Source organism: Staurois parvus, unplaced genomic scaffold (assembly GCF_062004578.1).
Source record: "Staurois parvus isolate SC_StPar_1 unplaced genomic scaffold, SC_StPar_1.0 ptg000234l, whole genome shotgun sequence".
In the NCBI taxonomy this organism is placed as follows: Eukaryota; Metazoa; Chordata; class Amphibia; order Anura; family Ranidae; genus Staurois; species Staurois parvus.
Window position 1 is genome coordinate 6717498 of NW_028318030.1, and position 12985 is coordinate 6730482.

General features: G+C 37.7%; 1 protein-coding gene across 1 annotated transcript in view; it reads left to right on the forward strand.

The window, feature by feature from the left end:
- The window catches only part of LOC149460174 (elastase-1-like), a 49146-nt gene extending 38223 nt beyond the window's left edge, over positions 1-10923 (forward strand). Inside the window, exon 6 of the mRNA XM_089680043.1 lies at positions 6865-10923. Within this exon, the coding sequence (XP_089536169.1) occupies positions 6865-7044 (180 nt within the window). The 3' untranslated portion in view covers positions 7045-10923. The remainder of the gene's footprint in view (positions 1-6864) is intronic.
- Positions 10924-12985: the final 2062 nt, after the last annotated feature.

Here is a 12985-nt window from a genome sequence, read left to right on the forward strand (position 1 = left end):
TTAGTTTTCTTTGTTCTTGAATTTTTACCTAATAACCTTGGGTGTAGATATGCTTTAATCCAGCAAACAATGTATATACCATGTATGCGGTCTTTATTTTCACCTCCTTTAACCTCCCTGGCGGTATGATTATTTCAGATTTTTGGTGCTGAAAGCGGTACCATTATTTTGCATGGAAATATGTAGTTTTTTTATTGTAGGCTGTAATATTTAGGAATAACTCACTGAAATCTGTCCAAACAAGAGTCTATTAAACATCCCGGGTATAATAAAATTTGAAACACAAAATCATAAATTATAATTTAATAAATAATCATAAAAAATAATAATATAATAATAATACATTTAATTCAATAATATAATCAAACCAAAAACACTGAAATTTGAAATATAGCGCCATAATAAGTTCGCACATTGCTGAGCAAGGTCGCAAAATCGTTTTCAGTGTCTGATGACGAATTTCCCCACAAATCATTATCACTCAATTCTGCAAGTGGTTCTGATTTACTATCGCTGTTCTCTAGCTGATCTAAACCGCTTTTGACCTAAAGGGACACTTTTTGGATGCCATGGACGTTTCTCAGTTTCCAGGCAGAAAGAACAAACAAAATGCAGGCGGGGCACAGGACAAAGCACTCGGGACAAAATGTATGTGAAATTGGTTGAGACAGCAATGTTTTACTATGTAAAATGTAAAAAAAAAAAAAGACATTATTTAAATTTTTTAAATTTCCCGCCGGCGGCGGCGCCCGTACGTCCCGACGTCACAGGGACAGGACACAGAAGCCGGATGCCGGCATCGGCCGAAGGAGATGGCCGGGGACACTGCAGGGGACACATCGTGGGAGCGCAGGGTAAGGTAAGTGAAGAACAAATGCCGGAGCAGTGCCGCATGGTATTCCCGAGTGTAGCTCGGGGTTACCGCTCTTGGTACTGAACTGTTACCCCGAACTACACTCAGGAATACCGCCAAGGAGGTTAAACCTCAAAACTGAAAATCCTGCTTGGCTTTACCTCGGGATGAATAGCTATTACAGTGAGGAACAGAAGTATTTGAACATCCTGCGATTTTGCAAGTTCTCCCACTTAGAAATCATGGAGGGGTCTGAAATTCACATTGTAGGTGCATTCCCATTCTGAAAGACAGAATTTAAAAAAAAAATCAGGAAATCACATTGTATGATTTTTAAAGAATGTATTGTCTTGCACTGCTGAACATAAGTATTTGAACACCTTAGAAAATCAGTGTTAATATTTGGTACAGAAGCCTTTGTTTGCAATTACAGAGGTCAAACATTTCCTGTAGTTCTTGACCAGGTTTGCACACACTGCAACAGGGATTTTTTTTTTACATTCTGTCTCTTAGATTGGGAATGCACATACAATGTGAATTTCAGACCCCTCCATGATTTCTAAGTTGGAGAACTTGCAAAATCGCAGGGTGTTCAAATACTTCTGTTCCTCACTGGATACCCCTTATGGTAGTACTGATATTAAAGGACCAGTACTTTGCATCTACAAATCTGAGGACCAGGAGGTAAGTGTAAATAACACCATTAACCTCCTACACAGATTAGTCATTAGTAAGTTTCTTCTTTTAATACCTTTTTAAATATGCATTCAATTTTTTTATAAATGATGGAATAAGATAATAAGAGTTTTCTTCTACAATTCACTTGAGTGATAGCAGATCCATGATCAGTATAGTGTTTTCTGAAATAAAAATGTGACCGTTCCTACAAAAAAATCAATAAATCACAATCTGTAAATAAATCACAAGTTGTAAATAAATCACAAGTTGTCATATTGCTTCTTCAAAAGTGATCATAAAATTCGAACTCCTGTGATCATTTGAGCTTAATAAAATTCAGACTTCATTAAAACATTTTGTGAATTGACTTTTTATTGACAAAATGATTTTTGTGCAGTCCAGTCAGTTGAAATAATGCATTTCTACAGCTAATACTACCAAACAAATATCTATTTGTCTAATTCCTAATCAGAGTAATTCATAGCAATCAGTCAGAATCCATCTTTACTGGTCTGACTTTATCACATTGAATTCTAATATGTTGCTGTGGATAGAAACATTTTTTTTGCAAATGCCTGAAAGAAATGTTTGTTTTATACGCTTGTGTATACTGCACAAATAAAAATGTTCAACTGGTTAAATGAAGAGACATACGGCAGAAGCTTCTATTGCTCGGGAATCACCCCATTTCTTAATTTGATGTATGGCAGTCCTCTGCAACCTAGTAAATTGGCCACCTTCGAAACAGTTAGAGTGCCTAAACCAGCTACTACTAGAGAAAGCATGCATGTCTCTATCTAGCATCATATCAAATCATAGCAAATCCCAAGAATACCATTCTCTTAAATCTTCCATCATTGAACTTATTGTTAATGTTCATGCTAATTTTAGAATGGTTGAAGGTAAGATCTAGATAAAAAAACTTTCAACAATTTAAAGGGATTTGAATACAATTGAGACCTGGTGTTATCAACATATGTTCTAACGGTTTTAAATGATAGGTGTCCATTAATTGAGGACTTTGACATTTTCAAGAACCGGACACTGACTGTATACAGAAGCACAACTCTGGTTAATGAAATCAGGGCATTTATGGGCAGAGAATGATGAATGCTTTTACTATGACAGAAAGTTCCACCATTTATCACTCTAACATACTGGTTTTGACAATACATGGGTGGTGAATTGCTAAAACTGGAGAATGCAAAATCTGGTGCAACTCTGTATAGAAATCAATCAGCTTCTAGGTGTTTTTGTCAAAGCATAAGCCTAGTAAACACTATGAGAAAATTGGACGATAGATCGTATGAGAAGGACATATCCCTCCACTGGCTTTCCATTGCCCAACGGAAAAAAATTCAAAACATTAACAACAACATGTAAAGCCATTTAGAACTCCGCCCCAAATTACATCACCGATCTTGTCTCCAAATATCACCAAAACCGTACTCTCCACTCCTCGCAAGACCTCCTACTCTCTAGCTCCCTTGCCTACTCCTTCCATGCTTGTCTCCAGGACTTCTCCAGAGCTTCCCCCATCCTCTGGAACTCTCTACCCCAATTTATCAGACTATCACCTACTCTGCTCACTTTTAGGCGATCTCTGAAAACCTATATCTTCAGGGAAGCCTATCCTGCCCTCAGCTAATAATGGAATCTTCTACTCTTCCAACCAGTCCATCCCCCACAGTTACTACCTTTTGTACCACTAGCCCCTCCCTCCTAGATTGTAAGCTCCAAGGAGGAGGGCCCTCCTATCCCTCTTGTATTGAATTGTATTGTTGCTGTATTGTCTCCCATTATATTGTAAAGCGCTGAGCAAACTGTTGGCGCTATATAAATCCTGTATAATAATAATAATGGTGTAAGTGAAAGTGCATATCATGATATAGTCAGAATGCTATTGACTTGTAAGAAAATTATCAGCTGACAAAGGCAAACGTAGCTACATACTACTGTAGTAGAAGAGGAAGTGTAGGATCATTCTAGGCTTCTGATCATGCACATTTTTTTCTATTCAATTATTTTGATAAATATACACATGAAAAAAAAAAATCAGATGTTGTGATCACGTACAATAAAAAAATTATTCTAGCTTGTACCCTCAGTTTTTGTTGTCTAAAAAGTCAGAACCTGCTGTCAAAAGCACTATACTAATGGTCAAATAATCATTCCTCATACAGAACTTTTCGCACTATTTTCATATCATGTGTATGGGCCATTAATTGAACAAACTGAAGTTAGAAGTTGATTGGCTACCATGCACAGCTGCACCAGATTTAGCATTCTCCAGTTTTGGTAAATCAGCCCCATGGTGTTCTTGCCTACACATAGCAATTTAGAAAATTATATTTATCCAGAATCAGAATAATGATAAAAGTCTGCTCTCTAATTACTTTGTATACAATTTGCTTTTGTCAACTTGAAAATACATTTTAAAAAGCTATATTTAATTTATACTTTTACATTAATTATTAGACCTACTCAACATTTCTATTGTGGGAAGTTACACTATACTGGCATTTTAGTTCCCAGTATAAATAGCACAAGAATGCCCTAGTTAGGACTAGGCACTAGGCTGGAATGTTCATTCTATTATGTCAGCACTGAATCAGCAGCCTGAATCAATACTGTGCGTATCCAGTCCTAATGTGTAGAGGAGTCGTTTTATGTGTGATTCTGTGCGCTAGTGTTGGTGTCTCCACAATTCAGGCTTGGAAGGTGGAAAATGGATTCCATTATATAAACTTTGATCACCGCTTTAATAATACATAACATCTACATAAAATGTTATTCTGAAAAACTAGCAGGCCTAATTCATATAGAGAAACCCGTGTACAAAGTGCAGTAATCTACAGAGACCAGGTCAAATTTTAACTTTTGTTTACAGCAGATAGAATATTAGATGATATTGGTTTGTGTTGATTATAAAAAAGTTAGAAAATGTAGCTTTCTTTCCAACAGGCTTTCATCCTGACATTTCAGTTGTATAGAGAAAACGGACTACAGAGATGTATTTATTAACTGCAATGGCAACAACACTTAGAGATGGGTCCAATGGGAAAGATAGTCAATAAGAGCAAACAAAGTCACCAAGGATTTAATATTGATATTTTTACTACAATTGTTACTGCATTGGAGGATTTAGAATAAAAGGGTGCCAATTTATTGTGTGCACTATGAGGAAAATTAACTTCAGGCTGATACTTTATGGAAGAGATATCAGGGTTGATTTACTATTTGCTAAGCAAGAAAATTTGCACTTTGCAAGGGATATTGCCCCAGAGCTTAGTGAATGAGGTGAAGCTCTGTTGACTGCCATTGTCCAATTATGTGTAGGCAAAATGGCTGTTTTTTAAATTTTTTATTTTCAAACTTCCCTGCAAATTGCAATTTCCCTTGCAATGAGAACAACCTATCTGTCTTCACTTTATCAACTCTATTCTAATTAGTTCTGTGCTTAGGGCATAAACAATTCTTGTTAGACTTTTGCATGATTACTGTGTATTCTGTTGGATTTATTCCATATAGCAGTGATAGAGTTGTCACATAATTTTAAAAGTGTGTCCTCTTTGATTGCTACAGATGACTTTGACCAAAGGCATTCATTTTTTATCAGCTTAGTGGGCAATTCTGATTTTAGGGAGACATTGGGGTTTATTTACTATAGCTGGTTTACTCAATCTCGGGCCCCTGTGCATGGTAGCCAATCAGCTTCTAACCTCAGCTTGTTCATTTAAAGGATAAGTTCACCTTTGGAACACGTTACATGTTCCACCTGTTTTTAGGATGGAACATTTAATATGTTCCCATAGCTTCAGCCACGCCCGCTGCCCCCCCGACACCCGACAGTACGGGGAGCCTTCTCCCCTTACTATCTGTCAGATTTGAAAACCGTGTGGCCGTGTGGGGCTCCGCCCATGTGGCCGCATCACTCATTCATAGAGTACTGTGAATGGGTGCCTACAAGTCCCGGTAGCCTTAGCAGCTGTGGGATTGTAGTTGTCAATGAACTACCACGGTGCTGTGGAGCGCCGTGGTAGTTAATTGAAGCTTCCTGTCAGAATAGCTGCTTCAATGTACATCCTGTACAGCAAGCAGATATTCTGATAGGTCTGCAGGAGACCTGCATGGCATCAGCTATCTACCGATTGCTGGTGCAATGCTGTCCAGGCTCCTTTGGACAAAAATAATAAATGCACAGTTTTTTACCTGCAAAAAAAATGTGCATTTATTATTTTTGTCCAAAAGGTGAACTTATCCTTTAACCACTTCCCGTCCAGCCCATGTACATAAACGGCCAGACGGGAGCAGTGCCGAAGCGGGTGGCTGTTTATAAATGGCCCCCGCATTTACTACCTATGCACGCTCGCTGTACAGGACCTCTGTGTGAGGTCCCAATTCATGTGCTCACTGATTGGCCATTTAGTGATCACATGAATAGTAGTAAACAAGATGTCACTTCTGACATCATTGCTTACTACTTGTGAAATCTGTGAATGATCACAGAGGTCACATGGTACAAGGCTCTTCACAACAGCCTTGTACCATGTGACAAGCTGTGACCAATCACAGCTTGCACAGTATTTCTCAATGGCTGCCAGAGAGAAGGAGAAATGATAGCTTTTACAGCCTTTATGGATGTAAAAGCAACGAGTGTAAAAAAAAATCTTCATTACCCCCCACAAGTAGCACAGTGTCACTATGGTGACACTGTACTGCTAGGGTGACAGTATGTTAAAAAAAAAATAATAATATAAAAAAATAAAATAAAAATGTAAACATTTTTAAAAAAATATAATTTTTGGTTATAAACTAATTTGTTTTGTTTTTTTTACTAAAAAGATAGCTGAATACATTTTGGCCAAGATTTATGAAGAAAGATTATTTATTTGCAAAATTTTTTTTATAAGAAAAACACTTTTTTTACAAAATGTTTGGACTTTTTCCTTTATATAGCAAAAAAATAAAAATCCCAGTGGTGAATAAATACCACCAAAATAAAGTTTTATCTGTGTCAAAAAAAATGCTAAAAAATTCATATGGGTACAGTGTTGCATGACCGCGCAATTGTCATTCAAAGTGTGATAGCACTGAAAGCTCAAAATTGGTCTGGACAGGAAAGGGGTGAATGTGTCCAGACTTGAAGTGGTTAAGCTTTAGCAATAAAACCTGGAAACTAACTGGTTTCTATGCAGAAGTGCATGAGATTCTGAGTGAACCAGCTTTAGCAAATAAACTCCATTGAGACAAATATCTGTCTTCAGGTTTATATATGTATATATATCTAAAGTGTAGATAACCCCTAAAAAGTCACTGATTGTTATTTGCAGGGTGACTCTGGAGGGCCATTTGTCTGTCAAAATGGAAGAGAACGTTGGGAAGTCCATGGGATAGTCAGCTTTGGACCCATTGGTTGCACAGTGGAGAACAAACCCAGCGTTTTCACGAAAACTTCCACCTATATTCCTTGGATTGAGGCCACAAGAATCCGTGATTTCTTCCTACACTAAGCGGGAGCTCAAATGTGGCAGCTGTTCAAATCTTGGATTGTAAAAGGGATTTATGCTTATTCTTCATAGCAGGGATTTAGTCTTATCACATGGCACAGCTTGTGCATACAACATCTTCAGTATTGTTAGATTAGTGTGCAGTCCGGTAACCACTTGTTCCTGAAGTCAGCAAAGACAGAAACAGCCAGTTGGCACAGAGGTGAAATGAAGGCAGTATTCTGTGTTCTGCGCAGATCACAGATCTACTGTATACAGCTACATACAAATGTAGCCTTTCCTGTCCAATACAACTAAGGGGATCATGTCAATGCTAAAGTGACCTCAATCTGTGTACATCAAATGCCTACACCTGTTTTTATGCACCTTCCACATCAGATAAATACAATGATAAAACCTTCCAGGCCATTTTTATATTTTATTCCATAGATGAGGAGTAGAGGGTGACAACATTTTGCAGATAATAATGTTGTTGTTGGTATTCTAGTGTTCTGTATTCACCTGTAAATGTTGTTTCCAGAGGTTGTCACTTTGGCATTTACTTAAATCCTTTACATTGTGTTATTTATATATAGTGCAAAGATGATACCACAGCTTTATGTCAATGGACTACATGAGAACAACAGGGTAATTCTTCCACAAAGAGAAGGAAAATTGAAATGTATTATAAAACTCCATTCCTTTAAATTAGGACAATGGCCTGATTCATATGGATTTGATAGTGCTCAAAGCGTGCTAAATTGCTTTTTCAATCAGTATTATTACATGAGGCATTATTACTTGACATGTCAATTCACATGATGTAAGTGCTAATGTAGCTTCATGAATATTTCCATTCTTACCAACATTAAAGTCCAACTCCAACCAAAACTTTTTTTTGTTTTGGAAGGATTAGAACCATTGTCAACACTTGAGTGGCCTGTGTCTCAATTTGAGGAATTTACCCTCACTTCTATTTAATGATGGAACAGGGAGTGAAGCAACAGCTTTTCACTTTATGTCCAGATGATGGCTGTCAGAGAGAAGAAAGGAAGGAAATTCAGCTAACAGGAAAATTTTCTAGTACAAAAGGAGTTACAAGGGGATCTCTTTAAAGCGGAACTCTACTCACCTCCACTCCAGAGATGCAGAGTCCAGGAGCTCACTGCTATCCAGTGACTACTAAGGCCAGTCTTCTTCAGTGTCTTGATCTTCAGTCATTTTTATTGGAGGGGCCTAGATTTTTATCAATTCGGTGCATGCGCAGGAGTTTATACAGATAAAAAAAATGCAACAGGACATAGACCGCATTTAAAACGTTTCAAATTCTTACCTGCTTTATCTAAAACTAAAACAGAAAATTTTAACTCATGTTGGGCTTTAAGACCAAAGGGTCTAACTATACTGTCCAAAATAATTGAAAATATAAAACATATGTAATAAAATATGATTCAAGCTTGCAGTAATATTTTTAAAATGTGCTTCAAGTGTATCCACAGCCAGAATTTTTTTTTTAATAGCGTAGGGAACGTTTAGAACTGCTCTCAGGTTTTACTGCAGTCAGAGACTCTGTTGTAGAAATTTCTCCACTTTCATTCTGGTACAAAGGTTGTCACCAGGACAAGAAGTGCCAACAACACAGTCAGAAGTAAAAATACTTTTTTAAGACAGGTATGGGAATGCTAGGACCCTTGTAAGTGTTCTTTTGTTGTCTGTATCCCTAGTGCAGGCTTTCTCTAGCTCTCTGGTAAAACGTCCCCAGAACAGAAAGTGAAGGAAATATCTCTAATGGAGCCAGGGGTTTCAACCTTTCCCAGTTCTAACAAAATCTAAAAATAAAAGTTTGGGGTATATATAAACTATAAAGAGAAACCTCTGCCCCTTCCGATGCTGCCATTACGGTGGGTGTGCAGATGTGTCAAAGGGTTTTGCTGGGACTTCGGGTCCTGGCAGAGCCCTCAGCACATGGGCAGATGATTTCCTGCACATGAGCAAAAGCAGTCAAGTATTGAGGCTTCCATAATAGTTTTTTGCAAGCACGGGGGAAGTCGCACAAGTGTAGATGTGCTAGGAAACCCATGTGTGCACAGATGTGATGCAGGACCCAGTTGGGAACCAAAGCCCTGAGGCACATCTTACAGAATTCAGGTGGGGGCACATCATTCTCGCCTGGGTGGGAAATGCTAAAGTGGGAAACATCTTTTAAATAGGAAAAAAGATGTATCCAATTGTGAGAGAAAGAAATGGGGTAGTCAAGGTCTACTGTAACATAATTTGGAATAGTAGCTGCAATTGTGTATGTGTATATAAATTTAAAAAAATATATATATTTTTTTTTTTTTTCTGATTTTTTTTTTTCTCAGACTTACATAAATAATATGTTTGTGTTTGCCGTACAAACAGACATCAAGTTTCTTTGATTGCTAGAGAGGATGCTTTTCAAACAAATGCATTTGTAACATTTACGCATGCTGTCCTCTAAAACAATGAGCACATAAATACTATTGTTCTGTGTTGGGCTAATGTTACTTAGCAATTAGATGTTTCTATTGCTTTTACAGTAATTCTGATTATACGATGTATTCAGGTAACTAATGGTCAAGAACAGCTTGACCTTTTGACATATATTACCTATGGCATGCATGATACAATTTAGATCTCCAAGCCATGGACCTCAGACTTACCCTGCAAGCGGTTGCAGGAAATCAAGTGAAAGCGTCTTCAGGTTCCTTGGTGCTGAGTCCTCAACAGGCCAAATTGCTGACCTTTTTCTTTAGAAAGTTGCACCATCCTCACATGGGTGTGACCCCTCCTCCCTCCCCCACCCCTCTGAACACTGCTCTTTAATGGGAGAAACATTTCCCAAGTCAACTTCTAGATGGCATTGTTGTATCATACATGCGATAGAGCATATATGTAAAAAGATCAAGCTATGGTTGACCATGATTACAGAGAACAATAAAAACATCTAACTGTCAACTAAAATACAATAGTTCATTGTTCCCATTGTAACCAATGGCATTTGTTTGAGAGGTATATACTCAAACTCTTAAAGAAACCTGAAGTCTGTTTCTAAGCCAAACAAGCAAACATATTCTTCTATGTAAGTCTGAGAATAATCAGACACACACACACACATATACAGTGTGTGTATATATATATATATATATATATCTCTCAAATGCAACGCTCGTACTGCAATAAAACTCTAAAATGTATATATTCACTGTTACATATTTTGTATAAAGTAAATATAATGAAATGCTTGTTGCATACTGGATTAGATCAAACTATGCTAAACAAATTAAAGTCATTTTAAGTAGAGGAGCTTAGTTTATAATACCACGGGCTCATTGAGAATGGAGTGGAATTTGATCAAGATTTTGACACTTATTCATGGTAGCAACTTCCCTTACACATAATACCAATACTGCTGCTTTTCATTTTAATAAGTCTTACTTAGGTTCCAACAGTCATTAACTTTCCATCCGCTTAAGTCTTTTTACATTGTCCTTCAGACATTTTTGCATGTGGTTGAATTGCACGTGTATTTCACCTTGAAACCTACAAAAAGGCTGATTTAGCGCTTGTAGCCACCCGGATAAAGGCACATTATTTATTACACATACGGGTGCTATGCATCACTTCCTACTTCCATGTATCTGACTGTATACTACTGTGTGTGCATTGTTTGTTTTACCTAAAACCTATTAAGTTTGCTGTTTATTCAGACTAGTATATTTTTCTATAACACTTTAGAGTAAAATAAAATGATTCTATATTATAACTGAAGAAATTCAGAGTGGACATACAATGTGACTGAGCTGTACAAGCACAAAATGTTAATTTTCAAGACTTGGCTTTGGTCGTTCAGTACCCGACTTAATAAAATGATACATGCAATTTTCAGAACTTTGTGTGCTTTTTCTCCTAATAAAGTAGTATTAAACCCTTGGCGTTGAGCACAAAAAAAAAAAAAACAAACTAAAATGATTTGTTAAATTTCTTACCCCAGCACTTGCAGTTTACAACTTTCAATGCTGCTGACTCCTGCTCTCTCAGTGCTGCTTCCCTGAACTTCAGGCCTTCACAAGAATGAGTTACCAGTTGATGATTCAATCTCAGGCCAGTCTGTTAGTTTGGATATGCGGGGACGGGAGTAACAGGGGTGTGCACTGCCCTCCCAGGCTAAATAGCTGTGTGCTTCTATTTATGCACACAGTTTAGGAAGACACAATTCTAGTCCCTACATACAAAGGTCACTCCATAGGACTCTGCAAGAGAAAGGAGTCACCTTGAAACAAGAAACCTGGGGCAGCAGCTTAAACTGGAAGATAGGCAGTGATTGAAAGATGAAAGTGTTATCAAAGAGTAGCATTTATCTGTATACAGTTTTACAACAAACAGGTAAAGTTAGGTATTAGGGTTCACAACTCGATGTCTAAGGTGAGAGACCACAGAAACTAAGTAAAACCAAAATACCAGTGCACCTTGCTAGCTGCTAAAACAAGTGTAAAATCAAATACAAAATTATACAAATCCAAATGCCTATATATAGGCTGTGTACAATACTATTATTATTATACAGTATTTATAAAGCGCCAATAGTTCACTCAGCGCTGTACATTACAAAGGGGTACAGAACATGTGACAGAACAATACCAATACAATGCAAAACATGAGGGGATCGAGGGCCCTGCTCTTTCGAGCTTACAATCTAGAAGGGACGGGATAGTGGTACAGGAGGAGATGGCTGTGGGGGATGGAGTGGTAGGAAGAGTGGAGGATACTATCTGCCTTTTATCAGCAGCTTTACCCCTACTGCATATCTCATACAAATTAGCATAACAACATAAAATAACCGATTAGTGCAGAGCTTAGTAGAAATAAAATATGAATAAAAGTGTCATTAATGAAACCACACATTATCACCTCAAAAAACATTCTTGAAAGAGTCCATTTGCTTCAGTGTATGTAAAACACCTGTAGTGACACCACCCGTGTTTATAACAACTTTGTGCTGGAGACACCACCACTAGATGTCTGCTCACCTCAAATAAATGACCTCACAATGTAATGTTTGGTCAACAGAAGCCCTTTGTCCCTCAGTGGACCATATGGATTTCCTCTGGGGGCTTGGAGCACTCTTCACAGCTTCTGTTAAGTCTCCATGAATCCACCACTCCACCTCATACAAACAGACTTGGCATAGTGCTTTATCCTTAAAATATATTTATTTTATGTTTAAAACACATACATTGTGCTCTCACTTGTATCCTCACTTGTATCAGGTGCCCAATCACACCAAATGTAAACAGAGTATTAAAACTGAGAGAGATTGTCATTCCTGTGCAGTGCTGTCTCTGCTAGATCGGTATCCACACAGCCAGTAGAACATTGTGACGTTGTCCAAGGCCCCGTCCCAACGTGTTTCGTCACAGCCCACATGACTTCATCAGGGGAATCATGATTGGACCGCACAATGATCTCTCTCTGGTATGGTAGGCTTTATATAAATGTACAGCCCTGTTGTAGTTTACATTCCTCTTCTACAGTTATGTGGAACAGTTATGCACACTCAGGAGGCAGTATGGCTTTTAGGCATGAGGTCAAGAAATTGGGAGAATAGCAACTATTAAACTTAGGGTGAACTCTGACCTTAATTTCCAGAGTTTAGAATAATGCTCACACAAATGAAGGTGGGAAATAAAAACATTTCACAGCTATAGGTGCACAGTTACCATAATTTTAGATTGAATTTTAACATTCTTGCACTATCCAAATTGTAACAAGTTCTTTTTAAATAACTGTACCAGCTTTGAATTTAACCATTTCAATACTTTTACCCCCTTGCTGCCCAGTCCAAATTTGAGCTTTCAGCGTTGTCGCACTTTGAATAACAATTGTATGGTCACTGTACCCATTAGAGATGAGCGAAGAAATGAAAAATTCGATTCGACTGATT